Genomic DNA, 16,891 nt, shown 5'->3' with positions numbered 1-16,891 from the left:
ATAAAGCATGTTTCTAGCAGTGTACCTTAAGATAAGCCAAACAATTCCATTAATACCAATGGGAGAGTTGCTTTAAAAAAAAAAAATTCAGGTTATTGCTGTTGTTCAGTCCTGAAGTCGTGTCCAACTCTTTGCAACCCCATGGACTGCAGCACACCAGGCTTCCCTGTCCTCCACTATCTCCCAGAGTTTGCTCAAACTCATGTCCATTGAGTCTGTGATGCTATCTAACCATCTTGTCCTCTGCCACCCTCTTCTCCTTTTGCCTTCCATCTTTCCCAGCATCAGGGTTATAATTCACATGAAAAATAGAGGCACATTACAACCAAAGCAGCTCATGAAAACTTTCTTCTAAATAGGTGGTTTCCTAATCTAGTCTTTAAGAACACTGTGAGTCAGGTGAGTCACCACTGTCTGTGGGCTTGGGATGAGAAAGCTAAGTCTGTGGCTGATCTCTGCCAAGGTCAAAGGGCATACTTTCTCTATCCCAATTCTTGGTTCACTCTCCTTTCTCTTGTTCTCATCTTCCCTTTGTCCTGCTTTTCATTTCACTTACAAGAAATTTCATTTTGTCTCATGGAAACCTGTGAGTTGCTTCAGAACTAGATAGATGGGTTGCAAACAAACACCGAGGCAGGGGAAATACCTGAAAATGACTGTGCTTCCAATTTAGACTCTTCAAATTTGCTACGTGAAGTGCACCTTTGTTTACATTTTTTTACATTTATTTATTCATTTTTAAAATTTTTTGGCCACAGCACAGGGCATGTGGGATCTTAGCTCCCTAACCAGGGTTCAAATCCATGCTCCCTTCCTTGGAAGCTTGGAGTCTTAGCCACTGGACCACCAGGGAAGCTCTTCATTTAAAATTTTAAACAACAAGAACTTCTCTTTGGAATACTACTTTACTTTTGGTTTACATGTCCCTACTCAAAATCATTTTCAAATAAATCACTTCAACATAGTTTTGATTTCAGAGAAACAGTGACAGAATCAAGGGGAATCCTACACACACACACACACACACACACACTTTGGTGATCACTGATCAACAAATGTGGCTTGGACATTAAAATGTAATAGCGAGGAGTAGGACAGAGAGAACACTTTCTCCCCCACAAATTCATCAAAAGAGCATTTAAACGTCGAGTAAATTCCACAAAACAACTTCTGAATGCCGGCAGAGGACATCAGGCACCCAGAAAAGCAATCCAACTCTTCGAAAGGAGGTAGGAAAAAATATAAAAGACAAAAAAAGAGACAAAAGAGGGAGGGACGGAGCTCCGTCCCGGGAAGGGAGTCTTAAAAAGAGAGAAGTTTCCAAACACCAGGAAACCTTCTCACTGCCGAATCTGTGCCGAGCTTTGGAAGCACAGAGGGCAACATAACAGGAAGAAAAAATAAATAAACAATTAAAACTCGAAGATTGCGAGTCCTACGGTAACTCCCCCAGCGGAGAAGCAGCGCAGACGCCTGCAGGCGCCATTAACAAGCGGGGGCTGGGCAGGGAGGCGCAGCGCGGGCTGCATCGCTTAGAGTAAGAATCTGGCCTGAATACCCTGAGCACTATCTGAGCGAAATAATTTGGGCTAACAAACCAGACTGTGGGATATCTACTACGCGAAAAGCCAGCCCCAACCTAAGACCGCCAGGCCCGCGCACGGAACAAAGAATTGAACAGAGATAGCCAGCTGCAGACCTTCCCCCTCCGGTGATAGGCAGCCAGAGCCGGAAGGGGGCAATCGCAGCCCCAGAGAGACATTATCTATAAAACTGTAAGCAGGCTTCTTTGCTAACTAAAACTTCTTGGGGGTCTGGACGGTTAACATCTGCCTAAGAAGGTGCGCCGGTTTTGCGCCCAGATAACCGAGTGGCGGGGAGGCGATAAGTCGCAGCATTGGCGCTCGCCAAACACCTCATCACTTGAGCTGCTCGGACCTGGGAAGAGCACAAAACTCAGGCCCAACTGAGTCTGCGCCTCTGAGGACTACCCGAGTGCCTGAACCTGAGCGGCTTGGACCTGGGAGGTACATGCAACCCAGGGCCAGCCTCGGATTGTTCCCGGCGGAACAACCTAGAGCCCGAGCAGTGTGGGCAGGGAGGCTACACGCGCAGTGAGCGGGGGCAGACCCAGTGTGGCTGAGGCACTGCGAGCGCACGCCAGTGTTATTTGCTTGCAGCATCCCTCCTTCCCTCCCCACAGCGCGACTGAACAAAGAGAAGAAATACAGTTCCACCCATCAGAACACTGACACAAGCTTCCCTAACCAGGAAACCTTGACAAGCCACCTGTACAAACCCACACACAGTGAGGAATAGCCACAATAAAGAGAACTCCACAAACTGCCAGAATACAGAAAGGACACCCCATACTCAGCAATTTAAACAAGATGAAGAGACAGAGGAATAGCCAGCAGATAAAGGAACAGGATAAATGCCCACCAAACCAAACAAAAGAGGAAGAGATAGGGAATCTACCTGATAAAGAATTCCGAATAATGATAGTGAAATTGATCCAAAATCTAGAAATTAAAATGGAATCACAGATAAATAGCTTGGAGACAAGGATTGAGAAGATGCAAGAAAGGTTTAACAAGGACCTAGAAGAAATAAAAAAGAGTCAATATACAATGAATAATGCAATAAATGAAATTAAAAACACTCTGGAGGCAACAAATAGTAGAATAACAGAGGCACAAGATAGGATTAGTGAATTAGAAGATAGAATGGTAGAAATAAATGAATCAGAGAGAATAAAAGAAAAACGAATTAAAAGAAATGAGGACAATCTCAGAGACCTTCAGGACAATATTAAACGCTACAACATTCGAATCATAGGGGTTCCAGAAGAAGAAGACAAAAAGAAAGACCATGAGAAAATACTTGAGGAGATAATAGTTGAAAACTTCCCTAAAATGGGGAAGGAAATAATCACCCAAGTCCAAGAAACCCAGAGAATCCCAAACAGGATAAACCCAAGGCGAAACACCCCAAGACACATATTACTCAAATTAACAAAGATCAAACACAAAGAACAAATATTAAAAGCAGCAAGGGAAAAACAACAAATAACACACAAGGGAATTCCCATAAGGATAACAGCTGATCTTTCAATAGAAACTCTTCAAGCCAGGAGGGAATGGCAAGACATACTTAAAATGATGAAAGAAAATAACCTAAAGCCCAGATTATTGTACCCAGCAAGGATTTCATTCAAGTATGAAGGAGAAATCAAAAGCTTCTCAGATAAGCAAAAGCTGAGAGAATTCTGCACCACCAAACCAGCTCTACAACAAATACTAAAGGATATTCTCTAGACAGGAAACACAAAAATGGTGTATAAATTCGAACCCCAAACAATAAAGTAAATGGCAACGGATCATACTTATCAGTAATTACCTTAAACGTAAATGGGTTGAATGCCCCAACCAAAAGACAAAGACTGGCTGAATGGATACAAAAACAAGACCCCTACATATGTTGTCTACAGGAGACCCACCTCAAAACAGGGGACACATACAGACTGAAAGTGAAGGGCTGGAAAAAGATTTTCCATGCAAATAGAGACCAAAAGAAAGCAGGAGTAGCAATACTCATATCAGATAAAATAGACTTTAAAACAAAGGCTGTGAAAAGAGACAAAGAAGGTCACTACATAATGATCAAAGGATCAATCCAAGAAGAAGATATAACAATTATAAATATATATGCACCCAACACGGGAGCATCGCAGTATGTAAGACAAATGCTAACAAGTATGAAAGGAGAAATTAACAATAACACAATAATAGTGGGAGACTTTAATACCCCACTCACACCTATGGATAGATCAACTAAACAGAAAATTAATAAGGAAACACAAACTTTAAACGATACAATAGACCAGTTAGACCTAATTGATATCTATAGGACATTTCATCCCAAAACAATGAATTTCACCTTTTTCTCAAGCGCACATGGAACCTTCTCCAGGATAGATCACATCCTGGGCCATAAAGCTAGCCTTGGTAAATTCAAAAAAATAGAAATCATTCCAAGCATCTTTTCTGACCACAATGCAGTAAGATTAGATCTCAATTACAGGAGAAAAACTATTAAAAATTCCAACATATGGAGGCTGAACAACACGCTGCTGAATAACCAACAAATCACAGAAGAAATCAAAAAAGAAATCAAAATTTGCATAGAAACGAATGAAAATGAAAACACAACAACCCAAAACCTGTGGGACACAGTAAAAGCAGTCCTAAGGGGAAAGTTCATAGCAATACAGGCACACCTCAAGAAACAAGAAAAAAGTCAAAAAAATAACCTAACTCTACACCTCAAACAACTAGAAAAGGAAGAAATGAAGAACCCCAGGGTTAGTAGAAGGAAAGAAATCTTAAAAATTAGAGCAGAAATAAATGCAAAAGAAACAAAAGAGACCATAGCAAAAATCAACAAAGCCAAAAGCTGGTTCTTTGAAAGGATAAATAAAATTGACAAACCATTAGCCAGACTCATCAAGAAACAAAGGGAGAAAAATCAAATCAATAAAATTAGAAATGACAGTGGAGAGATCACAACAGACAATATAGAAATACAAAGGATCATAAGAGACTATTATCAACAATTATATGCCAATAAAATGGACAACGAGGAAGAAATGGACAAATTCTTAGAAAAGTACAACTTTCCAAAACTCGACCAGGAAGAAATAGAAAACCTTAACAGACCCATCACAAGCATGGAAATTGAAACTGTAATCAAAAATCTTCCAGCAAACAAAAGCCCAGGTCCAGACGGCTTCACAGCTGAATTCTACCAAAAATTTAGAGAAGAGCTAACACCTATCCTGCTCAAACTCTTCCAGAAAATTGCAGAGGAAGGTAAACTTCCAAACTCATTCTATGAGGCCACCATCACCCTAATACCAAAACCTGACAAAGATGCCACAAAAAAAGAAAACTATAGGCCAATATCACTGATGAACATAGATGCAAAAATCCTAAACAAAATTCTAGCAATCAGAATCCAACAACACATTAAAAAGATCATACACCATGACCAAGTGGGCTTTATCCCAGGGATGCAAGGATTCTTCAATATCCGCAAATCAATCAATGTAATACACCACATTAACAAATTGAAAAACAAAAACCATATGATTATCTCAATAGATGCAGAGAAAGCCTTTGACAAAATTCAACACCCATTTATGATAAAAACTCTCCAGAAAGCAGGAATAGAAGGAACATACCTCAACATAATAAAAGCTATATATGACAAACCCACAGCAAACATTATCCTCAATGGTGAAAAATTGAAAGCATTTCCTCTAAAGTCAGGAACAAAACAAGGGTGCCCACTTTCACCATTACTATTCAACATAGTTTTGGAAGTTTTGGCCACGGCAATCAGAGCAGAAAAAGAAATAAAAGGAATCCAAATTGGAAAAGAAGAAGTAAAACTCTCACTATTTGCAGATGACATGATCCTCTACATAGAAAACCCTAAAGACTCCACCAGAAAATTACTAGAACTAATCAATGATTATAGTAAAGTTGCAGGATATAAAATCAACACACAGAAATCCCTTGCATTCCTATACACTAATAATGAGAAAACAGAAAGAGAAATTAAGGAAACAATTCCATTCACCATTGCAACGAAGAGAATAAAATACTTAGGAATATATCTACCTAAAGAAACTAAAGACCTATATATAGAAAACTATAAAACACTGGTGAAAGAAATCAAAGAGGACAGTAATAGATGGAGAAATATACCATGTTCATGGATTGGAAGAATCAATATAGTGAAAATGAGTATACTACCCAAAGCAATTTATAGATTCAATGCAATCCCTATCAAGCTACCAACAGTATTCTTCACAGAGCTAGAACAAATAATTTCACAATTTGTATGGAAATACAAAAAACCTCGAATAGCCAAAGCGATCTTGAGAAAGAAAAATGGAACTGGAGGAATCAACCTACCTGACTTCAGGCTCTACCACAAAGCCACAGTTATCAAGACAGTATGGTACTGGCACAAAGACAGAAATATAGATCAATGGAACAAAATAGAAAGCCCAGAGATAAATCCACGCACATATGGACACCTTATCTTTGACAAAGGAGGCAAGAATATACAGTGGATTAAAGACAATCTCTTTAACAAGTGGTGCTGGGAAATCTGGTCAACCACTTGTAAAAGAATGAAACTAGAACACTTTCTAACACCATATACAAAAATAAACTCAAAATGGATTAAAGATCTCAACATAAGACCAGAAACTATAAAACTCTTAGAGGAGAACATAGGCAAAACACTCTCTGACATACATCACAGCAGGATCCTCTATGACCCACCTCCCAGAATATTGGAAATAAAAGCAAAAATAAACAAATGGGACCTAATTAAACTTAAAAGCTTCTGCACATCAAAGGAAACTATTAGCAAGGTGAAAAGACAGCCTTCAGAATGGGAGAAAATAATAGCAAATGAAGCAACCGACAAACAACTAATCTCAAAAATATACAAGCAACTCCTACAGCTCAACTCCAGAAAAATAAATGACCCAATCAAAAAATGGGCCAAAGATCTAAATAGACATTTCTCCAAAGAAGACATACAGATGGCTAACAAACACTTGAAAAGATGTTCAACATCACTCTTTATCAGAGAAATGCAAATCAAAACCACTATGAGGTACCATTTCACACCAGTCGGAATGGCTGCGATCCAAAAGTCTACAAATAATAAATGCTGGAGAGGGTGTGGAGAAAAGGGAACCCTCTTACACTGTTGGTGGGAATGCAAATTAGTACAGCCACTATGGAGAACAGTGTGGAGATTCCTTAAAAAACTGGAAATAGAACTGCCTTATGATCCAGCAATCCCACTGCTGGGCATACACACTGAGGAAACCAGAAGGGAAAGAGACACGTGTACCCCAATGTTCATCGCAGCACTGTTTATAATAGCCAGGACATGGAAGCAACCTAGATGTCCATCAGCAGATGAATGGATAAGCAAGGTGTGGTACATATACACAATGGAGTATTACTCAGCCATTAAAAAGAATACATTTGAATCAGTTCTAATGAGGTGGATGAAACTGGAGACTATTATACAGAGTGAAGTAAGCCAGAAGGAAAAACATAAATACAGTATACTAACACATGTATATGGAATTTAGAAAGATGGTAACGATAACCCTGTGTACGAGACAGCAAAAGAGACACTGATGTATAGAACAGTCTTATGGACTCTGTGGGAGAGGGTGGGAAGATTTGGGAGAATGTCATTGAAACATGTGAAATGTCATGTATGAAACGAGATGCCAGTCCAGGTTCAGCGCACGATGCTGGATGCTTGGGGCTGGTGCGCTGGGAAGGCCCAGGGGGATGGTATGGGGAGGTTGGGAGGGAGGAGGGTTCAGGATGGGGAGCATGTGATTTTTTTTTAAAAAAAATAAAATTAAAAAAAAAAAAAACAAAACAAAACAAATGTGGCTTGAGCATCTGCCACATATGTGACATTATTTCTGTCCAGGGTTGGCAAATCAAATTTCCTTGCTACCATGTTTGGTTGGGGGCTTTGGACTGGCTGAGATTCAAAAAGAATCAAGTTTAATGATAAATAAAGAGCAAAAACTGGGATTGAAAGTTCCACAGCTGCAATTATCTGAAGTTCAGCTCAACTTGGAAGAACCAGAGACAAAGTAACTAAAAATTTTCTGTGTACAACTTGGAGGACATTATTCACACATGTGTCACACACACACACACACAATGTCCTAGATTTACGTTCTCTAAGGTTCTAATCTTGCCTTATTCCTTGTCTATTTCTTGGGCAAATGCATCTATTTTCATGGCTGATGATTCTATAAACCTTTATTCTCCATACTGCCCTATTCCCCAAGCTTCCGAATCACAAATTCAACTTCCTGTTAGACACGTCTGAAGGTTTACTGACATTTCAAACTCACTGTCCTGAACAGAGTCTCATTCCAACCCCCTTAATTCTGGCAGTGCTTATTTTCCTGAGCAGCTATCACCTTTTCACATGCTACACAAATAACTCATTTATTATGTTTAATCTCTCCACTACCTCTCGCTGGAATGTAAGCTCCACCATGGCAAGGATCTTGGTCTATTTTGTTCACCTGATCTTCATCCAAGAAGTCCATAGGTTTGTCTAGAATTCTGCTGCTGCGAAGTTGCTTCAGTCGTGTCTGACTCTTTTGCAACCCCATGGACCGTGGCCTGCCAGGCTCCTCTGTCCATGGAATTCTCCAGGCAAAAATACTGGAGTGGGTTGCCATGCCCTCCTCCAGGAGATCTTCCCAACCCAGGGATTGAACCTGAATCTTTTACGTCTCCTGCATTGGCAGGTGGGTTCTTTACCACTAGCACCACTTGGGAAGACCTTGTCTGGAATAGTGCCTGCCATTCAGTGAATACAGAATATACATTTCTTGAATGAATGACCTTTGCCTCCCGTAACCCCAAAGCTGCTTCCACTCCAGGTCCCCAGTCTCCACAGAGGGCAGAAGCAGTGAAGCTTGGGGAAACATCCCAAAGCTTTGCTTCTTTACCTCCAATACAGACCCACTAGTGTCACTTCCCGACAGTCCTCACACGCTGTCCCCTCTTCTCTACCCCTCACACTGTTCTATCTCTCGTCATCTCTCATGAAAATGACTTGAAAGAGCCACTGGAGCTTACCCTGTTGAAATAAGCATACCTCCCTACAGCCAGATCTTACATGTGAACCTGCGCTCACCATTCTGCTACATGGAAACACTGAGAGGGTCTGTTTTTCCCAGAAATAAATGCAGGTCCCTCCTTAGAGTCCAGGGCCTGGGTCCAATCCGCACCTTAGTCTCCCGTCCTATCTCCTTGCATCTCATACATTCCCAGGGGCAACACGGAACTGCTTCTGGTGCCCTGTGCAGACAGCCTGTCCTTTCTCCCCCTCAGCACTGCCAATCTCAATCCTTCAAGATTCAGTTTGGGGGTCAACTCTTTAAGAAGCTTCCCTGACCTTCCAGGTTGGCCTAAATGTCATGGCTGTTCCCATGGCAACCAACTGAAAGGATATTTAAAAAAAAAAATCTGGGCAAACATTTGCAATTAACACTAAAGCCTTGGCCTATATGGGAAAATCATCTAAAAAAGAGTGGATATATGTGTATGTGCAACATTCACTTTGCACCTGAAACCAACACAACATTGTAAATTGACTCTACTCCAATAAAAATTAAAAACAAACCAACAAAAAAAACTAAAGCCTTGGGCTTAGGTCAGGAGGAAAGAAGTGTCTATAAAAGTCCTAGATACGTTCAACCGGGTAGGTATTTATTTAAGTGCTTAAGTAGCTAGAATCAAGATACCTGGTTCCTAATTTCTGGTAAAAGGAAACAAAAGACTTAATCTTTAAAGTGTTTCATGAGAAAACTCTAAGTCAGAACGGTCTCTGGTTTGCGACCTCTGACAGCAGTTTCACAGGAGGCTCCATGGCCGCTGGTGTGCACTAGATTCCCGTATGTGGCACACGGAGGAGTATATCACACCATGACCAAAGACATCTAATAAAGTATGTGTTATTTCCTTAATTTTATGTTGCCAATTATAAGGCAATAGCTGTATTAATTATTGTGTAATACCATCCTAATCCTGTGTCAAACTCAATTTAAGTGCTCTATTTTGCAGGATAATCTCACTGTCAATCAATTGTCCAGCCCCCAAGACCTCACATTTGCTCACTCTCACTTTTGCTCAAAAGTACACAGCCTGACAGGCATAACTTGGGTCCATGAAACAGCGAGACACACTTTCCTCTGGACCTGTTCAGTTTACTCGTTCAAGTTTAGAAAAGTGAAGCAAATAACTCTCAGGCAACCATTACAGGTCCTTAAAAACATTTTCACCCCAAAGGATATTGTTGATGATATGAAAGATTCTCATCTATATGCTGTGAAGTACACAGGAGGAGGATGAGGAGTGTATGTCCAGATTTGCGTACCTTAAATACTGCAAATCCAAGGACTCCAGAGATTAATCTGCAACTAGGTCTTTCAAAGCCGTGTCATTTCAGGAAATAGATTTATAAGTCTCTTAACTTAAAGGGAAAGGTCTGAGTGTTGAAACAGGCATCATATGATTTGACTGGCCGTACCAAGATATGGACTCTTTAGCCTAACAGGTCTGCTTACAAAAATATAAATCCAGCTGACTTTACATAATAATGAGCTCTCTTCTTCTCTTACAACACTGCAGTGATTTGTGGTGGCTGTGTCTTTCAGACACTACCTGTATACTGAGCATCCAGAAACAAAATTAGGTTATAAAATAGCCTGCTGAATGTAGTCAGCTCTATTCATTGAGGGATCGCAAAGTAAAATACACATGTGATGAAACCAATGGCAATTTACAGCTGAAAAGAGACAAAGACAGTAAAAACTCCAGAGTAGAATTAGAAGTTGCAGATTAGATGTCAAAAGGCCTGTGTAAATTCTTGGGCCAGGTTTACTGCTAATTTACTGATTTGCAGGGAGGAGAGGAGTCATTTAACCTGGAATGCTCTATGTCATATAGGTCCATTCATGTGTACATTCAAACATTCTTTTAGCGGCTAATAAACATCTGCAGTGTTGCTAGGTTCCAGAGATAAGGTCCTTTCCTGTCCTAAAGACATCGAACAGGGACGCTGAAATTTCACTTGGTATCTCTCAATATTTTCTCTACTGTGCAGCCCTCACAGGTGGCACTGACCCAGTCAGCTCTGAAGGTTCGTTATGGGAGTGAATCTTGGTAGTTCAGTCCACGTTGGAAAATGTGGGAAAGTCCCTCGAGGGAAATTTGAAAGACCCTCCATTCCCCAACGCTTGACCCTTGGTCCCTACATTCTTTGAGAACTGCTAGTCTAGAAAGATCTTACAATTGCAAAGCCCAGTTCTATAGGCAAAATAAAGTACTATGGGAAAAATGAAGCTGCAATGACGAAAAAATGCAGACCTAACCGTGCAAAGTTACTGAATCATTTTCATGGTCCCTGTGTACAGACATGGCCAAAGAACTTCAGCATTTTGTTTTTAAAGAAGAGTCAAGATCTAATAGCTTGATGCCACTTTATGATTTATAAAATCTGCAAAAAGATGTTGTTTTCATGTAATTTTTCAAAGCATTAAGTAGGGCAATGTTACCTTTTCCATGTGTATATAAAGAAACTGAGGCCCAGGTAAGCTGCTGCTGCTGCTGCTGCTAAGTCGCTTCAGTCATGTCCGACTCTGTGCGACCCCAGAGACTGCAGCCCACCAAGCTCCCCCGTCCCTGGGATTCTCCAGGCAAGAATACTGGAGTGGGTTGCCATTTCCTTCTCTAAATGAAAGTGAAAAAATAAAGTGAAGTCGCTCAGTCATGTCTGACTCCTAGCGACCCCATGGACTGCAGCCCACCAGGCCCCTCCGTCCATGGGATTTTCCAGGCAAGAGTACTGGAGTGGGTTGCCATTGCCTTCTCCGCAGGTAAGCTATATAATTTGCAATAATCTCACATCTAGTGAGTGGCAAATCCGCAAATTAAACCGAGTCTTTTGACCCTAAAGCCAGCTCCACTTTCCACCACTAGGGAGAACCCTGTTTAAAATACATGTGTTGGGGTGGGTAATCATGAGAGAGAGAGAGAGAAAGAGAGAGAGAGAGAGAGAGAGAGAGAGTGTGTGTGTGTGTGTGTGCGTGTGCGTGCACGCATGTGTGCTTATTCTTTCTCTTTTGTCAGATAGGAAAGGTCCTAACAAACATTCAAGGCAAATAAGCAATTCAAATTCAAATTAAAATGATACATTTCCATTGAAAGGTAAAGTTATATGACTCTGAAGTGACATTATTGGCCAAAAAAAAAGGTATTCCAGATGAAGCTTACGGTTTTTATTTATTTTTTATTTTTGGGGGGGGTTATACTAAATGTTTATGAATTAAAAAAAAAAGCACACCTATATATCCCACTAGACAGAACACAGAGAACATAATTTACACTTAAATGGTGTGCAGTCCCCTATGTAGTCACCACTACACTATCAGACCCAGCTTCTGAGAGGCATGTTCTAGGGCATAAAGTCTTAAGCCAACAAGCTCAAAACTCACACTGTTGGGTTTTCCCCCGTTCTCTCTCACGTGGCCCTGGTATTGGCAGTTCCTTTCGACTTTTAGCACACTCCCCTTCTCTCAGCTCCCTCTACGCTCAAGTGCTTAGAACCCTGTTTTTATATTCTAAGGAGGAGCTTAAGGTTAAAACCAGAAAACAACCTTAGTAAATATTCAAATATAAAAGCACATATATACACACTTGTGTGTACATATGTGTGTGTGGACACACACTGGGACAGTTTCTCAGTGTTTACATCACTGCCACCACGGTCACTGAGCAGGCATAAAGCATGACATATAGAGTAGGGTTTTCACAAACTTGATAATTACGGAAAATGGAAACAACAGATTATGAGATTTAGTTATGAGGCCTTTGGTTGGATCTAGCTTTGGAGTCATAAGACTCTAATATGGGTTTAAGTTTGATCTTATGATTCTGAACAGGTTAGTTAACTGGGTCTGATCCCAAATGTCTTCATCTGTAAAAAGATGAATAAGAATAACATTCATATACCATGCTGCTGCTGCTAAGTCGCTTCAGTCGTGTCCGACTCTGTGCGACCCCATAGATGGCAGCCCACCAGGCTCCTCCGTCCCTGGGATTCTCCAGGCAAGAACACTGGAGTGGGTTGCCATTTCCTTCTCCAATGCATGAAAGTGAAAAGTGAAAGTGAAGTCGCTCAGTCGTGTCTGACTCTTTGAGACTCCATGGACTGCAGCCTACCAGGCTCCTTCATCCATGGGATTTTCCAGGCAAGAGTACTGGAGTGGGTTGCCATTGCCTTCTCATATACCATAGCTTTGTGAAATTAATCCCCTGAATTAGATAAAATATTTTTAAAATAATTTCTTATTAAACCAAAAAATTCTGATTCAAAGGTGGTCCTATTTCTTTCACATGCACCCATGATAAGAGAGTAAGCAAGTACAAATTACAAAACAAAAACAAGTCATTACTCTCATGAAGTTTATATTTGAGTGATAAATTCTAATTACTAAATAAAGAGTAAATATGCTATATTAATAAAAGTTTTAAAAGGCACTCATCAAAGTTCATTATCCATTATTACTGATTGGTACTCCAATGAAACAAAAGCATATCCACGTTTAGGCTTTTCCATATTTATATGTCCCTCAGTTAAAAAATCAATTCCTTCCTTAGCTACTTCTAGAGAAACTACTTAAAACAACAACTAAGCAAAAACATCTAGAAAACCTTTTCGCAGAGAAGGGCAGGTTTTGTAAATAGCCAAAACGTGGGCTCTGATATGAAAGCTGACCTGTAGGTAGGGTAATACAGGACACTCTCTCTGAACGTCCTTCTCTCACTGCTTTATTTTTACTTACCACCTTTGTTCACACGTTAATGAGCCTGGGGGGGGAACCCTTATATCGGAAGGTATATAGTGGCCTAAGAAAGATGTCAGCGTCAAACCTTATTTATTTTTCTATTACTGAGTCAATCACAGAGTTAAGAAAGAAGAGGGTGGCAGGTAGACAGTCTTAAAAAATTATATTGATTTCAGTTTTATACATACTTCTTTCCCCTGTTTTCTAGAAATCAGCCTTCTCATAATAGACGCCACCTTCTTCTCCAGGAAACGCTCATCCCCACGGTTGGTCTAAGTGGTTCAGGTTGGCCAGAACCAGCCTATCAGATTGCTGCCCTCCCCTGCCATGGTGACTGGTTTGGAGGGGGCCGTGTGAGTCAAGTCAGACTATGGAGATTCAATTGGGGGGTTTTATAATAACTCCTGGGAACTTCAAACCTCTTTTTAAAGGAGGTCTGGTGGCTGTCTCATCACCATGAGAGAAAATACATGAAAAGAGAGCCAGAGCAAAGTCAAGCGATGGAGAGAATGAGATTGCGTGTGAGTGACCCGGATTAAGACCATGGCTTGCCCAAAGCCACACCCATAAGAGTACTTTCCACTTATGTGAGCCAATGAATTTCCATTTGTTCTTAACCCAGTTTCTGTGGAATTTTCTGTCACCTGTAACAAGAGTTCATCTCCTGAGAAATAGATACAGAACTCCTATTATCAATTCAATGCTGGGTTTGGGGACTATTAAATAATTAATTGTGTAAATAACATGAATCATGTGCTATCAATTAAATAATGCAGAATCAATCTCAGAAGCACAGACATAACTACTCAGTCAGCATTCTTCATCTGAGAACTAAGGACATTTCCTGTGGTCATCAGCAAAATAAAGATGAAACATTCAAATCATTTATGCTTAAAAGTCTCTAAAGAATCAGCAAAATAAAGATGAAACATTCAAATCATGTATGCTTAAAAGTCTCTAAAGCACCAATTCATCTCTCAGAAAAATATTCTGAGCAATACACCTGCAGATATCTTGAGGCTGAACTCTTTAGTGAGAATAAGTGTCGATAATACTTATAACACAATACTTCTCCTGATAGCAAAAACTTCTACACTTTGACCAGTCTTAATGCTCATCATTAATTAAACCATCTGGCCTGAATATGATGTTAATTAATTGCTTGGAAGTGAGGCTGGAGTAAGGCAGAAACAAACCAAAAGACCATTTCTTTTTAGGAAGTACGGTTACTTGGACGGAAGCAAAAGCTATCCTGCGTATACTTGAATCTCAGTACAATTTTTCATTTAATATAGTGGTTTGAAAACTTTCAGTAAGAACAAAACTAGGACTCAAATGGAGACACGGAATCTCAAGCAGCTATTAAATGACATAATTCTGTGAGGAATACAGCTTAAATTACACACATGATCCTGATATGTTTTAACTTGCCACAAACACATATATTTATATAGAAACACAGACCAGGCAGACATACTGTTTAAAAAACGCCCTTTTAGATCATGCAAATTAAATTCTGGTGACATATAATTATTTTTCTAAGTCTCAGTGAAAAAAACAAACTGAGATAAATCAACAACCAAAAAAACCAGTGTTTTTGACTGACTGTTCCCAATCCACGATTTCAAATTTTGGCCATTAAATATGGTTCAGTGAAAAATCTCCAAGTGATTTTTAGGCAAGGCATTATTATTCTTTTTCACTGACAGATTATATCTAAAAACACTTTTTGATTATTTCTCAATAATGCTATGGAGTTAACTGTACGAGGAAACTATACATGAAGAAAAAATGTGTAAAGGACACCCACATGAACATTTACCTTCCACTGCTCTTTTGAAGAACACTTTGCAGCTGCCACAGGTTACTACCCCATAATGACATCCTGAAGCCTCATCCCCACACACCAAACATATTTTGGAAGGTCTTGAGGATCCAGTAGAAACACTTCGTAAAGTAGAGCTGGGGAAAGAAATCAAGATTTAAGTAACTACACCACAGTGGCACATTTGCTGTACAGCTTAGCTCAATATCTGTCATTCATCTCAGTTCAATAAATTCAATAAGGTCCCATATCACGTAGGAAATGAAGGCCAAACCTTCATAAGAGGAGTAATGTATCAAATCCCCTATAGCAAAGCCTCTTTTCAGTACTAGGAAACCATAAACAATCTCATGTAAACTTTTTCTTCCTTTTCCTAATTTTGAGACTGCGTACCAAAAATATTATTTGCATTCTAGGTGAACAGGGAGGAGAGAAATCTTGAGCCAAGTCATCATGAAAGTATTTTTGGCATCAAAGGGCTATTGCAATACCTATCAACTCTCTTCACTTGGACTCAGATTGTATCTCAATTATGCCAGGTGAAAAACTCTCCCCTCTCCAAAACAATGCACAAATTAAAATTAATTCTTGTCTGTATTGCCAGCAATTTCACCCTCTAAGCTCCTGCATTGTTTCCATGTTAACTTACCTAGGCATGTTCAATTCAGTTCATTGTGTTTACCAATTTAAAGAGACATGTGTGTGTGCTAAGTTGCTTCAGTTGTGCCCAATTCTTTATGACCCTATGGACTGTAGCCCCCTCCCCAGATTCCTCCATGCATGGGATTCTCCAGGCAAGAATACTGGAGTGGTTGCCATGTGCTCCTCCAGAGGATCTTCCTGACCCAGGGATCGAACCCACATCTCTTGCGTCTCCTGCATTGGCAGGCGGATTCTTTACCACTAGGACCACCTGGGAAGGGACATAGTCAACACTAAAAACAAGCCACATATGTAACTATCTAAGGGGACTTTCATGGCTACAAACTGAAGGATTCCATTTTGAGGGATAAATTTAACCCCTGAAGCAACAGTATACATGGAATACTTTTTAAGGAGACTCTTCTCAAGATATATTACATCTTCCTGTATTGGGTTATGGCACAATCTGAACAAAACAGTTTTAAATTCTAGTAAGGTCTCATGGTTCAGTGGCAGATGTGGACCAGGCAAACGATGTTTTCTTTCCTAGTCTACATGCATTTATTGAATATCTACCCGCAGGTCCTGCAAAAGGTCCTGAGGAAATAACTGCCCAGCTCCTGTCATCAAAGCTGGTGAGGGCGTGAAGTATCATGGTATGTGCTTAGGTGTGGGGTAGTATGGCGGCACAGCTTTCCGTACCAGTAAGGGTGGGAATACTCCAGTCACAAGGCTTCCCCAAAGCCCTCTGAGTTTTGAAGGATGATTAGACCTTAGCCAGACAAAGATGGGGCAGAGGAGGCAGAATGTGCAATATGAGCTGGAAGGCAAGAGAAATTTGAGCTGGACGTGCTGAGGAAATGTCGGGTAGATTTGTTGTATGTCTCTACTACCGCCTTGCTATCCAAGCTTTTGTCTCTATGTTAAACAGCAGG

General features: G+C 40.3%; 1 protein-coding gene across 32 annotated transcripts in view; it reads right to left on the bottom strand.

Annotated features, from left to right (window-relative positions):
* The window catches only part of NR3C2 (nuclear receptor subfamily 3 group C member 2), a 457,363-nt gene that overhangs the window by 223,334 nt on the left and 217,138 nt on the right, over nt 1-16,891 (bottom strand). For 18 of the 32 annotated variants that reach the window (XM_086346415.1, XM_086346411.1, XM_086346407.1 and 15 more), the window contains one exon: nt 15,312-15,451. In XM_086346415.1, coding sequence (XP_086202541.1) covers nt 15,312-15,451 — 140 coding nt within the window. Of the gene's footprint in view, nt 1-10,657; nt 14,134-15,299; nt 15,452-16,891 lie in introns of those variants that run through there. The other 14 variants (XM_086346398.1, XM_086346409.1, XM_086346399.1 and 11 more) reach the window with 2 other exon arrangements.

This window comes from Bos grunniens, chromosome 17 (genome assembly GCF_055505025.1).
Source record: "Bos grunniens cultivar Pamir isolate PY7600 chromosome 17, Bosgru_T2T1.0, whole genome shotgun sequence".
NCBI classification, from domain to species: domain Eukaryota; kingdom Metazoa; phylum Chordata; class Mammalia; order Artiodactyla; family Bovidae; genus Bos; species Bos grunniens.
Note: the sequence above shows the minus strand (reverse complement) of the source record. Positions and strands in the feature narration are given on the sequence as shown.